Source organism: Entelurus aequoreus, linkage group LG08 (genome assembly GCF_033978785.1).
Source record: "Entelurus aequoreus isolate RoL-2023_Sb linkage group LG08, RoL_Eaeq_v1.1, whole genome shotgun sequence".
In the NCBI taxonomy this organism is placed as follows: domain Eukaryota; kingdom Metazoa; phylum Chordata; class Actinopteri; order Syngnathiformes; family Syngnathidae; genus Entelurus; species Entelurus aequoreus.
The window spans coordinates 66953311-66968458 of record NC_084738.1 but is presented as its reverse complement, the minus strand read 5'-3'; the positions used below and the strand labels follow the sequence as shown (position 1 = coordinate 66968458).

Genomic DNA, 15148 nt, shown 5'->3' with positions numbered 1-15148 from the left:
AGAAATAGTACATGAATACAGTCAATTCCGGATGAATGATATCAGACACTGCTATTAGTTGAGAACTAGGACATGAATACAGTAAATTCAGGATGAATGATATCAGACACTGCTATTAGTTGAGAACTAGTACATGAATACAGTAAATTCCGGATGAATGATATCAGACACTGCTATTAGTTGAGAACTAGTACATGAATACAGTAAATTCCGGATGAATGATATCAGACACTGCTATTAGTTGAGAACTAGTACATGAATACCGTAAATTCAGGATAAATAATATCAGACAGTTATTAGTTGAGAACTAGTACATGAATACAGTCAATTCAGGATGAATGATATCAGTAGGTGTTGTAGATGAAAGAGTATTTCTCCGTAGGGCGTGACCCACGTGGGCTACACCGACCTGCCCAGCCGCCTGCCCACCCAGTCCAGCACGCTGTACTCCAACAACATCACCAAGCTGGTGCGGGCCATCAGTCCTGACAAGGAGAACTTCTACCTGGACGTGAAGGAGGTCTTCGACTACGGCACCATGGACCACGTGGTCAGGGGCTCTGTCGTCATGCAGGTAGGACATGTTGTCATGGCCACCAGGTGGCACCCTCCACCAGTCTTCCTCTCAGGGAACAAAACACACTGGTCACTCCCAAGTTGTTTTGGATGACATATATACACTATATTGCCAAAAGTATTTGGCCACCCTTCCAACTGATGAGAATCAGGTGTCCTAATCACTAAGCCTGGCCACAGGTGTATCAAATCCAGCACTTAGGCATGGAGACTGTTTCTACAAACATTTGTGAAAGAATGGGCCGTGCTCAGTGATTTCCAGCGTGGAACTGTCATAGGATGCCACCTGTGCAACGAATCCAGTCGGGAAATTTCCTCGCTCCTAAATATTCCAAAGTTAACTTTATTCTAAGAAAAGTGAAGAGTTTGGGAACAACAGCAACTCAGCCACCAAGTGGTAGGCCAGGTAAACTGACAGAGAGGTCAGCATAGTGCAAAGACTTTCTGCACAGTCAGTTGCTACAGAGCGCCAAACTTCATGTGACCCTCCAATTAGCCCACGTACAGTACGCAGAGAGCTTCATGGAATGGGTTTCCATGGCCGAGCAGCTGCATCTAAGCCATACATCACCAAGTCCAATGCAAAGTGTGGGATGCAGTGGTGTAAAGGACATCACCACTGGACTCTAGAGCAGTGGAGACGCCTTCTCTGGACTGATGAATCACACTTTTCCATCTGGCAATCTGATGGACCAGTCTGGGTTTGGAGGTTGCCAGGAGAACGCTACATTTCGGACTGCATTGTGCCGAGTGTGAAATTTGGTGGAGGAGGAAATATGGTGTGGGGTTGTTTTTCAGGAGTTGGGCTCCTGTGAAAGGAACTTTGAATGCTCCGGGATACCAAAACATTTTGGACAATTCCATGCTCCCAACCTGGTGGGAACAGTTTGGAGCGGGCCTCTTCCTCTTCCAACATGACTGTGCACCAGTGCACAAAGGCAGGTCCATAAAGACATGGATGACAGAGTCTGGTGTGGATGAACTTGACTGGCCTGCACAGAGTCCTGACCTGAACCCGATAGAACACCTTTAGGATGATTTAAAACGGGGACTGAGAGCCAGACCTTCTCCACCAACATCAGTGTGTGACCTCACCAATGCGCTTTTGGAAGAATGGTGGAAAATTGCTATAAACACACTGACAGCCTTCCCAGAATGGCACAATAGCAAGTTTTACTGAAGCTTCAGGAGACCAGCCCTTACATTGCGACAGTAGCATCAGCAAGCGAGGTCTAAAGCCAAACAAAAAGTCATCTTATGTAGAGCAAAAACAGCCACTCTCGCCCAGAAAGGAGCGCGGCTGCTTCTTCAAAACAAACCGATAAGGAACTGGCCAAAACAGCTCAAACAAAGAGTTTACTAGCCGACATGTAGAATGTGATCAAATGTGGTTCAGAGGAAACTGGATATTAGTTTAAGTAACTTTGTAAAAAAGAGGGGGATTCAAAAAGTTTATACCGTATTTCCTTGAATAGCCACAGGGGCGCTAATTAATTTAAAACCTCCTGTCACTCCGGCGCTTACCAGAAGCCTGCAGGTTGGCCAAGCATGCGCTAATTATTTTAAAACCTCTTCTCACTCCGGCGCTTACCTTATCATGAAAAGCACATTTAATTAAAAAAACGTTATTATTGTCTTACCTTTAGGTATAAATGAGTCCATGCCAGCTCCTTTTGAAGAAAAGCATCGATATAGAAGTCTTCCTTATCTTTCTTCAGTTTTAAAAGTCTCTCTGTCTCGATGGAGATCTTCCTTTTAAGTATTACCTCCTGCTTCGATTGAAAGTCCAGTTTAGAAAACTGTTTTATTTTAGCTATGTAATCCTCCATGGTAAAAGTCCAAGTAAACAATGGCTGCGCACTATTGCTGCCGGTTGTCTTCTTTTGCTGCACGGGTCTTCTGCAGTACCAGCAGTCGCAAGAACGATCACTAGCGCCCTCTACCACCAGGAGGCGGGAGTCATTTAATGACTCATATTTAACCCGGCGGAAGTGCCAAGCATGCGCTAATTATTTTGCGAAACGAGTTTGACCCGGCTGTAATTCGAGGCATGCGAATACCATATTCCCGGCGCCAATTCAAGGAAATACGCTACTTCTTCCCATTACCCTTTTGAGATATGTTTAACCTCTTAAGGCGCAAGCTGTTTGTTTACATGCTTTTTTTAATTTCTCTTTGCAATTTGGGCTTATTGGATGGACACCTAATTAGAATAAAAACTAAGAATCATCTTTTGATATGATTGCTAATTCTTATTTTTACACTTTATTTTTCAAATTCCATTGTATGTTATACTCTTCTGACACCACCAGATGGCAGTATAAGTGTCCACATAAGCAGCCATAAGACCCCAATTCAGTAGTGTACACAATTTTGGAAATAAGAGCTAAAAGGTGCTGTTCACGCTAGGGATGTCCCGATCCAGGTTTTTGCACTTCCGATCCGATACCAATATTGTTTTTTTGCACTTCCGATCCGATACCGATACTGACCGATCCGAGCATGTATTAAAGTTTAAAGTTATTTAGCCTACTTAGTTGTCAGAATCATGTTGAAAAGGGTTTTAGTACTCTTGATAACAACTAGCCAACTGAATTAGGGGAGTTTGAATAATACACAATGGTTGCTAACAAGAAACTGACCTGTTTATTCAAGGATAAACACAAAATAGACAAAATTATACATGACAAACAGAAATGGCATCATTGAACTAGGGCTGGGTGATATGGCCTTTTTTTAATATTGCGATATTTTAAGGCCATATTGCGATACACGATATATATCTCGATATTTTGCCTTAGCCTTGAATGAACACTTGATGCATATAATCACAGCAGTATGATGATTCTATGTGTTTTGATTGATTGATTGAGACTTTTATTAGTAGGTTGCACAGTGAAGTACATATTCCGTACAATTGACCACTAAATGGTAACACCCCAATAAGTTTTTCAACTTGTTTAAGTCGGGGTCCACTTAAATTGATTCATGATACAGATATATACTATCAGATTAATACTATCATCATAATGCAGTCATCACACAAGATAATCACATTGAATTATTGACATTATTTATAATCCGGAGTGTGGAGGGGGGGCGCCGGTTGTAAGTGTCAAAAAGACAGCCAAAAGAGTTTGATATGAGAATAAATGTAAAGTTAAAATATAGGGTAGAAATGCACCCATTTGCAGGAAATGTAGTCTTGATTTTCAAAATTTTCTTTCAAGGCTTGCATGTCTACATTCAAACATTCTTCTTCATACTGCATTAATATATGCTACTTTTAAACTTTCATGCAGAGAAGGAAATCACAACTAAAAAAATCACACATTTTTTCATACGGTGTTGATGTGGAAATGTTTGCCTCTGCATTTTGATGGTGTCGGCGTGTGGCACCGAATGGAGATAAGCGTCTCCACAGACGTTACAATATTTGAACAATGATGACGAAAACTGTTTTCTCTGTCGTGTCCGTGTGTCGAAAATTGCTATGCGCTTATTTTTTTATTTGATTTTGTGCGTGGCATATAATTGCTATGCGCAGAGGACGCTTGAGCAGTGCGCAATTGCACAGGCGCGCACCTTAGAGCAGTGGTCCCCAACCTTTTTGTAGCTGGGGACTGGTCAACGCTTGAAAATTTGTTCCACGGACCGGGGGGGGGGGGGGAATTTTTTTTTTTTTTTTTTTTTTTTTTCATAAAGAAATACAATCATGTGTGCTTACGGACAGTATCCCTGCAGACTGTATTGATCTATATTGATATATAATGTATATATTGTGTTTTTTATGTTGATTTAATTTTTAAATTTTTAAAAAAAAAATTAAAATTAAATTTCTTGCGCGGCCCGGTACCAATCGGTGGTTGGGGACCACTGCCTTAGAGGGAACGTTGCTCGCACGGCTGCGCTAGCATCACAGCTAACTTTAGCCGTGCTGCTACCTCTCTGCCCGGAGAGGGCGTATACGTATGTGACGTATGACGTGACAGTATGTGACGTGTGTAAGAAGGCGCGCTTGCTGTCTGTGAGAGGGAGACACAGAAGAGCCTGTCGTGTAATGCCAGCAGCTAAAAGCAGCTGCGTGAGAATCCACAGACCTGTGGATGTGTTGAAGGTGTGCTCGAAAATGCGGAACGGAAATTAGGGAGCAGCAGAAAAGTGGAATGTATTATTTAAATCGGTGTGTTGGAAAACATGGACCAGAGTTTTTTTTTTTAAACTGGATCTGGATCGGCATTTTCCCATGCCTTGCCGATACCCATTTTTTGGCCAATATCGGCGGCCGATCCGATCCAAATATCGGATCGGGACATCCCTAGTCCACGCATGTGGCCACTAAGCCTTTATTAGGGTCCGCCTGTACCCTGTATAAAGGACTCCCACAGGGAGTCCTTTATACAGGGACAAAGGACACTATTGAATTTGTAAGGTTTTATTATTATTATTCTTCCGCAGCTTTGCGCACTACTTTGCCCCCCTTAACATGCTTCAAAACTCACCAAATTTTTTACACACATACAAAAACTGGTACAGCACACTTTAGTCAAAAAACCAAACCCCAAAAATCATGAGCTCTAGCGCCCCCTAGGAAAAAAACAAAAACAAACTGCCTGTAACTCCCACTAGGAAGGTCGTAGAGACATGAAACAAAAACCTGTATGTAGGTCTCACTTAGACCTACAATTCATAATTTCACATTCTCGGGCAAAAACCAACAGGAAGTTGGCCATTTCCCCTTCAACACAAAAAATGACTAAAAACACTCATTTTTGCCTCTTTGAGCTGTAATTTGACCCCCTTAAAATACTTCAAAACTCACCAAACTTTTTACACACATCGGGACTGGTGGAAATTGCGATCTAAAAAAAAAACAAACCCCGAAACTCAAAATTGCGCTCTAGCGCAATTTTTGAATAAAACAGAGACAAAACTGCTTCTCAGAGGAAAACACAGACAAAACTGCTTGTAACTTCCGGCAGGAACGTTTTAGAGACATGAAACAAAAACCTCTACGTAGGTCTAACTTAAACATACATTTCATAGATTGACATCCTTCAGCAAAAATCAACAGGAAGTTTGATATCCCCACTTCAAAACACATTTTTTTTAAAAAGCGGTCACCAAACATCAAACATTATCTCCTCTGACCGCGTTTGTCGTTTTGGCTTCAAACTGCTACAGGAGAGAGATTGAACCCTTCTGATTTAAAAGTTGGCGATAGCGTTTTAATAAGTGCTACGGTTTTGATTTTACGAGCCTTCAAAGAAAAGGACCACTGTGCCGCAGCACCTAGGATAAAAACACAGACACAACTTCCTCTAACTCCCAGTACGAATATCGTAGAGACACGAAACAAAAACCTCTATGTAGGTCTCACTCAGGACTACCACTGGACAAAAGTATTGGGACACCTAGGACTAGCACCTGCCAAAAGGCGGACCCGACCAACGCTGCTTGCAGCTTTAATTATTATTATTCTTCCGCAGCTTTGCGCACTACTTTGCCCCCCTTAACATGCTTCAAAACTCACCAAATTTTTTACACACATACAAAAACTGGTACAGCACACTTTAGTCAAAAAACCAAACCCCAAAAATCATGAGCTCTAGCGCCCCCTAGGAAAAAAACAAAAACAAACTGCCTGTAACTCCCACTAGGAAGGTCGTAGAGACATGAAACAAAAACCTGTATGTAGGTCTCACTTAGACCTACATGCTCATAATGACACATCCTCGGGCAAAAACCAACAGGAAGTTGGCAATTTCCCATTTAAGACAAAAATGTACTAAAAACACTAATTTTTGCCTCTTTGAGCTGTAATTTCACCCCCTTAACATACTTCAAAACTCACCAAACTTCTCACACACATCGGGACTGGTGGAAATTGCGATCTAAAAAAAACAAAAACAAACCCCAACACTCAAAATTGCGCTGCTTCTCAGAGGAAAACTCAGACAAAACTGCTTGTAACTTCCGGTAGGAACGTCTTAGAGACATAAAACAAATACCTCTATGTAGGTCTCACCTAGACCTACATTTCTCAACAGGAAGTTTGCTATCCCTCCTTCAAAACAAAATTTTTGTTAAAACCGGTCACCAAACATCAAACATTATCTCCTCCGAGCGCGTTTGTCGTTTCGGCTTCAAACTGCTACAGGAGAGAGATTGAACCCTTCTGATTAAAAATTGACGACGGCGTTTCGTTTAGTGCTACCGTTTTGATTTTACGTGCCTTCAAAGACCTGCAGCACTAAAGTTGCTCCGCTGCTGTTGTTTTAAGATGGCTGCTTAAAAGCAGAAAGCACCAGCGTGAGCACAGAATGCAGAGAAGGTAGGTACACTACACAAAAGTATCTAACTCCCAGTATGAATATCGTAGAGACACGAAACAAAAACCTCTATGTAGGTCTCGCTCAGGACTACCACTGGACAAAAGTATTGGGACACCTAGGACTAGCACCAGCCAAAATGCGGACCCGACCAACGCTGCTTGCAGCTTTAATTTCATTTTATTTTCTTAATTCAAGTTTCTTTTCTTTTTGTGAAATAATAATATTGCCATTGAGGACAAGACTGTTCTCTGGAGATATGTATGTATGATATGGAACTGACTATGACATCTTCAATAAGTAAACAAAAGATAAAAGCAAGGAGGTCAAGAGAAGACACACTGCATGGAAAAAAACACTAGCTGCTTTAAACATGACTATGGATTAAGAAAGAAGACTTAAAAAGATGTCATTCTCACAATGCCCAAACTAGTTTTGTGTTTTGGTGCAACATTTGTTGCAGAGACATGTTGCGTCACGTGACATTGTGCAGGTGTGCCTAATGTTGTGGGTGTAGGTTACAGTATGGACTCTTGGCCTTGCATTCCTTATCTTCATCACATCATTGATCCTCATCATATTTTTGGGACTCTTTTGGTGTTTTAATCAAGTCCGAGGGAGATCACTTTCATGTCGGTGAACAAATGGACTAGAGTGGAGTATTTTATCTATATTTACTTACAGCATATAAATGATGCTTTACAAGTCGTGCCGTCTGATGTCAACCTTTTGGTCTAAAGTTACGGTCATGGGGCGTTGAGGAAAGCCAATATGTTCAAGTCCAGGCTTAATAAATGTCTTCTACCAGTAATTGCTCTCCTTCTTGTTTATTTGCCTTTCAGAATGGAAAGAACCTCTTCCCGGCTCCTCAGCCCAACAACCTGCCCACCGCCACGCCCCCCAAGCCCAAGTCTGTCAAAGAGCTGGAAGCCGAGAAGACTTCTCAGGTCTCTCCCTACAGGGCCACGCTGACCTCCGCTGGAGTCTACACTGGAGGTCAGTCCATGGGGCGGGGGCCAAATGTGGCGTTTAGGTGTCAAAGGTGGATGTCCAATATCCCAATTCCTCGCCCCTCGCTGGCATTATTAGTGAGAAGAGCAATGGCATTAGTAAAAATGACACTTGGTTTTAATGTTTAATTATTTATTTTCATTTGAATTTAAGTTTGATGAATAATTTAAAAAAATATGAATATTAAAATAAAAAAAATGATTTTAAATTGTTTTTTTTTTACAGTTTTAATTTAAAAGTAAATACATTTTTAGTGAGAAGAGCAGTCGCGATGTTTTGATGTACATTTTAATTTGTAATTTTAATTTAAAATCAATTTTAAATGTTAAATTATTTATTTGAATTTAAATTTAATTAAAAAATTTGTGAGAAGAACAGCAATCGCAATAGTAAAAATGACATTTTTAATTTAAATTTTCAATTACATTTTTTATTTTATTTTTAATGTATAAGTAAGTAAACTTTTAGTGAGAAGAGCAATCGCGATAGTAAAAATGACATTTTTAATTTTAATTTTCAATTACATTTTTTATTTTAATTTTAATGTATAAGTATATACATTTTTAGTGAGAAGAGCAATCGCGATAGTAAAAGTATGACATTTTGTTTTGATGTAAATGTAATTTTAATTACATTTGTCATTTTAATTTAAAATAAAACTCATTAACACGTTTTTAGTGAGAAGAGCAATTGCATTAGTAAAAATGACACGTTTAATTTTATTTTAAAATAATTCTTAATTTTTTTAATTAAATGTAAATGAATTATTACTAAGAAGAATGCTAGCATTAGTAAAAATATGACACTTTTAATTTTTGTATTTTGATTAAAAAAAATTGTTACTTTTTATTTTTTATTAAATGAATTCTAATTATATGATTATTTAAATCCATTTTAATTTTGTATTTTTCCTATTAATAACATTTTTAAATTGTTTTGAATTTAAAACAATGAATTTGTTTTCATTTTAATGTATTAATTTAAATTGAGAAATTTCAGATTTTTATTTTATTTTAAAATTTAAAAATATATTAATTGGTGTGTAGAGCATCCACATTAATAAAAACGACACTTTTTTTATTTGAATTTAAAATTAATTTTGTAATATTTTTATTTTAATGTAAATTTATGTTAGTTATTAGTGAATAATTAGTGAAAAGACCAATTGCTTTAGTAAAAATATGACACTTTTAATTTTAATTTAAAATGATTGTTAATTTTTTTATTTCAATTAAAATTATTAGTAAGAATGATAGCAATGGTAAATATATGACAATTTTCATTTAAAATGCAAAATATTTTGTAAATTTTTTTTATTTTGATTTTAAATTAAAATGATTTTTATTTAAAAAAATATTATTTCTAATTATAGTATTTTTCCTGTAAATTAACATTCAAAATGATTTTAAATGAAAATCAATGAATTTTTTTAATTTTCATATATTAATTTTAATTGAGAAATTTCTGATTCTAATTTTATTAACATTTTAAAAAACAAAGAGATTTTTAGTGAGAAGCTCAATCACATTAATAAAAATATGTACGCTTTTAATTGCAATTTAAAATTAATTGTAACTGTTAAATTTTTATTTATTTTTTTCAATTAAAATTATTTTTATTTACTTTTTTAATTTTTAATTATTTCTAATGATGTGATTATTTATATACATTTTAATTATAAAGTATTTTTCCTGTAAATTAAAATTCAAAATTATTTTGAATTTAAAACAACAAATTTGTTTTAATTTGATTATATTCTTTTTAATTGGGAAATTTCTGATTTTAATTTTGTTATAACATTTTTTAAAAAACAATAGGTTTTTAGTGAGAAGAACAATTGCATTAAAGGCCTACTGAAACCCACTACTACCGACCACGCAGTCTGATAGTTTATATATCAATGATGAAATCTTAACATTATAACACATGCCAATACGGCCGGGTTAACTTATAAAGTGACATTTTAAATTTGCCGCTAAACTTCCGGTTCGAAACGCCTCTGAGGATGACGTATGCGCGTGACGTAGCCCGACGAACACGGGTATGCCTTCCACATTGAAGCCGGTACGAAAAAGCTCTGTTTTCATTTCATAATTCCACAGTATTCTGGACATCTGTGTTCGTGAATCTGTTTCAATCATGTTCATTGCATTATGGAGAAGGAAGCCAAGCAAGCAAAGAAGAAAGTTGTCGGTGCGAAATGGACGTATTTTTCGAACGTAGTCAGCCACAACAGTACACAGCCGGCGCTTCTTTGTTTACATTCCCGAAAGATGCAGTCAAGATGGAAGAACTCGGATAACAGAGACTCTAACCAGGAGGACTTTTGATTTGGATACACAGACGCCTGTAGAGAACTGGGACAACACAGACTCTTACCAGGATTACTTTGATTTGGATGACAAAGACGCAGACGTGCTACTGTGAGTATGCAGCTTTGGCTTTTTTTTGCGTATGTACGTAACTTTTTTAAAATATATAAGCTTTATGAACCTTGGGTTAGGTGAACGGTCTTTTGGGCTGAGTGATTGTGTGTGTTGATCATGTGTTTGAATTGTATTGGCGTGTTCTATGGAGCTAGGAGCTAGCAGAGGAGCTAGGAGCTAGCATAACACGTACCGTACCGTAAGTGCGCGTCACGTACGTAACTTTTTAAAAATATATAAGCTTTATGAACCTTGGGTTAGGTGAACGGTCTTTTGGGCTGAGTGATTGTGTGTGTTGATCGGGTGTTTGAATTGTATTGGCGTGTTCTATGGAGCTAGGAGCTAGCAGAGGAGCTAGGAGCTAGCATAACAAACACGCAGGTGTTATTATGCAGGATTAATTTGTGGCATATTAAATATAAGCCTGGTTGTGTTGTGGCTAATAGAGTATATATATGTCTTGTGTTTATTTACTGTTGTAGTCATTCCCAGCTGAATATCAGGTACCGTGAGTATGCAGCCTTGGCTGCTAAACATTCGATAACTTGACCGTATGTGCGCGTCACGTACGTAACTTTTTAAAAATATATAAGCTTTATGAACCTTGGGTTAGGTAAACGGTCTTTTGGGCTGAGTGATTGTGTGTGTTGATCAGGTGTTTGAATTGTATTGGCGTGTTCTATGGAGCTAGGAGCTAGCAGAGGAGCTAGGAGCTAGCATAACAAACACGCAGGTGTTTTTATGCAGGATTAATTTGTGGCATATTAAATATAAGCCTGGTTGTGTTGTGGCTAATAGAGTATATATATGTCTTGTGTTTATTTACTGTTGTAGTCATTCCCAGCTGAATATCAGGTCACCCCCGGCTCTCACAGCATCTTCCCTATCTGAATAGCTTCAACTCCCCACTAGTCCTTCACTTGCACTTTACTCATCCACAAATCTTTCATCCTCGCTCAAATTAATGGGGAAATTGTCGCTTTCTCGGTCCGAATCTCTCTCACTTCATGCGGCCATCATTGTAAACAATAGGGAACTTTGCGTATATGTTCAACTGACTACGTCACGCTACTTCCGGTAGGTGCAAGCCTTTTTTTTATCAGATACCAAAAGTTGCAATCTTTATCGTCGTTGTTCTATACTAAATCCTTTCAGCAAAAATATGGCAATATCGCGAAATGATCAAGTATGACACATAGAATAGATCTGCTATCCCCGTTTAAATAAAAAAAATTCATTTCAGTAGGCCTTTAATAAAAATATGTACACTTTTAATTGTAATTTAAAATGAATTGTAATTGTTTGAGTTTATAATAATAATCTGTGTTTAATTTTTAATTTAAAATAAATGTAAATGTAAAATTCCTATTAAATTGAAAAAAAATTTTTTAAAGGATAATAAATTAACATATTTAAATTAACATTTTATTTAAAAAAAATAATGATAATAATAATTAATTTCATTCTGTGACTGGGCTATGTTTTGCATGTGCGTGCAATCGTGCCGGCGGGGAGGTGCGATGCACTTGGGCGTGCTCACGCTAACCAAAGGTGGCGGGCTTTGGGCGTTAAAGTCTAAGTAAGCGCGGACATTGGGGTCGGGGTCAGCACCAGAGAGGCCGGGGGGTCCGCGACAAGGCGGGGGAGGTCAAGCATCCCCTCTTTAGGGTCAGCGCTGGAATGTGTGAAGTGTCACAGGCCCAAACGGGCACCCTCTTAGTGTCAGGAAGTGTGCCACATGAAAGCGGCGTCACGCCGAGTGATTGTTTGAAGTGGGTTCCCGCCCGCCGTGCCACACAGGCCAGGCTGCAAGTGTGCACCACATGCACGTGATTGCCCATCACATCTCGTCCACTAGCACACTGGGGAGCGCCACCCACTCGCCAGGCGCCGCTTACCTGCTCGTTAGCGTCGACGTGTAATTGAGTCATTTGGGTAATAAACTGCTGTGGGGGTTTTCCCACATGCTGGCAGGAAATGAGGGAAATTTGAATGCTTTATTTTCCAACGTGGGAAATGAAAAGTGCTAGGAGTGGTAGCATGGAGCAACAGCTACTGGGTGATAGTGTTGTCCCCGTACCGATATTTTGGTATCGGTACCAAAATGGATTTCGATACTTTTCAGTACTTTCAGTACCACAAAAAATGTCGTTATTGTCTTTATTTGAACAAAAAGTCTTAGGGTACATGAAACATATGTTTATTATTGTCATTTAGTCCTTAAATAAAATAGACAACTTGTCTTTTAGTAGTAAGTAAACAAACAAAGACTCCTAATTAGTCTGCTGACGTATGCAGTAATGATAATAATAATAATAATAGATTTTATTTGTAAAAAAGCACTTTCCATTGAGCAAACAACATCAAAGTGCTACAGTGTATTACAAAAATAAAAAGATAATAAAAAATAGAACTAGTAACATATTGTGTCATTCAAAAAAAAAAATCTGCTTATTTTTTGGTATCGGTACCAAAATGGATTTCGATACTTTTCAGTACTTTTCTAAATAAAGGGGACCACAAAAAATGTCATTATTGTCTTTATTTGAACAAAAAGTCTTAGGGTACATGAAACATTTGTTTATTATTGTAATTTAGTCCTTAAATAAAATAGTGAACATACTAGACAACTTGTCTTTTAGTAGTAAGTAAACAAACAAAGACTCCTAATTAGTCTGCTGACGTATGCAGTAACATATTGTGTCATTTATACACCTATTATTTTGTACACATTATGAGGGACAAACTGTAGAAATTGATTATTCATCTACTTGTTCATTTACTGTTAATATCTGCTTTCTTTCTGTTTTAACATGTTATATCTACACTTCTGTTAAAATGTAATAATCACTTATTCTTCTCTTCTTTGATACTTTACATTAGTTTTGGATGATACCACACATTTAGGTGTCGATCCGATACCAAGTAGTTACAGGATCATACATTGGTCATATTCAAAGTCCTCATGTGTCCAGGGACATATTTACTGACTTTATAAAACATAATATATATATATTTTTTTTTTAAAAGGAAAAAAGATTTTGTGCCAATAAAAAATATCGATGTAATCCTAGTAGTATTGTACTTGGTATCATTACAGTGGATGTCAGGTGTAGATCCACCCATGGTGTTTGTTTACATTGTGACGCCGGTGAGCTATTGTATCCTCCTACGGTGTGTAGTGAAGCATGTTTAGCTATCCTTCGTCCTCCAGTGATAATATACTTAGTGATTTAAAAGTAGCTAAATCACTGCCGACTGCGGATGCATTTCATTCCTCGATAGCGGTGGTTCTCAAAACGTAGCACCTCAGAAAACACTTAGATTGAAATACGGTAGCCTATTAGGCCCATGTATTCATTAAAAACGAGGGAGAGGTTTTATTTAACCGGTATATTTAATCTTTTTTTGTCCACTGTGACATTACACATAGTTTGAACAGTAACACTGTGTTTGAATGTTTAATTACGTGATTCCTGGGCGTACCACTAGGTGGAGTCCACGTACCACAGTTTGAGAATCACGGCTCTAGATCAACTTAAGCTCTGTCCATTTATAAGTTACTATTATTTTGTAAGTTTTTTTGTTTGTTTTATGCCCTTTTTGTCAAAGAAACCACCGTTTTTTTATGGCAAAACCACAAAATATGCAATATTCCCACTGTTACATCTGATATGAAATAATTGGAGTCTTAACTGCATTGATTTTGATTCATTATTATTTTTTGACGAATAAGCAAAGGGCCCCAAGTGCCACCATAATGACCAACATTAAAATACAGTAGCGTAGTAGGCCCAAGTATTCATTAAAAACATAGAAGAGGTTTTATTTAATATTAAATATGTAATATTTTTGGCCACTGTAACATTACGCACAATTTGAACCGTAACACTGTGTTTGAATATTGAATTGATTCTTTGGCGAGGTCCATGGACCACTAGTACACTAGTGGTAATTTTAAAGTGGTAATTTTAATTTAAAATAAAACTAATTATTAACACATTTTTAGTGAGAAGAGCAATTGCATTAGTAAAAATGACACGTTCAAATTTATTCTAAAATAATTGTTAGTTTTTTAAATTAAATTTAAATGAATTATTAGTAAGAAAAATGACAGCATTAGTAAAAATATGACACTTTTAATTTTTGTATTTTCATTAAAAAAAAAAGTTATTTAATTGTTCCTTTTTATTTTTTATTTTAAATTATATCTAATTATATGATTATTTAAATCCATTTTAATTATTTAGTATTTTTCCTATTGATTCAAATTCAAAATTGTTTTGAATTTAAAACAATTTGTTTTCATTTTAATATATTAATTTAAATTGAGAAATTTCTGATTTTGATTTTATTTTAAAATTTAAAAATATATTAATTGATTTTTAGTGAGTACAGCAACCACATTAATAAAAATGACACTTTTTAAATTTGAATTTAAAATTATGTTTGTTACATTTTTATTTTAATGTAAATTTATGTTAGTTATTAGTGAATAATTAGTGAAATGAGCATTTGCTTTAGTAAGCATATGACACTTTTAATTGTAATTTAAAATGATTGTTATTTTTTTTATTTCAATTTAAATTATTAGTAAGAATGATAGCAATGGTAAAAATATGACAATTTTAATTTAAATGCAAAATATTTTTCTTTAAATTTTTTTATTTTGATTTAAAAAATTTTAAAAAAATGTAATGAATGATTTAGTATTTTTCTAGTACATTAGTGGTCCATGTACCACAGTCTCTATAGAACTAGTACACTAGTGGTCCATGTACCACAGTCTCTATAGAACTAGTA

The 15148-nt window shown here is 36.5% G+C and overlaps 1 protein-coding gene across 1 annotated transcript in view; it reads left to right on the top strand.

Annotated features, from left to right (window-relative positions):
* Positions 1-15148, top strand: part of LOC133656213 (NAD(P) transhydrogenase, mitochondrial-like) — a 72275-nt gene that overhangs the window by 18929 nt on the left and 38198 nt on the right. The window contains exons 9-10 of the mRNA XM_062057124.1: positions 383-574; positions 7751-7904. Of these exons, the coding sequence (XP_061913108.1) occupies positions 383-574; positions 7751-7904 (346 nt within the window). The remainder of the gene's footprint in view (positions 1-382; positions 575-7750; positions 7905-15148) is intronic.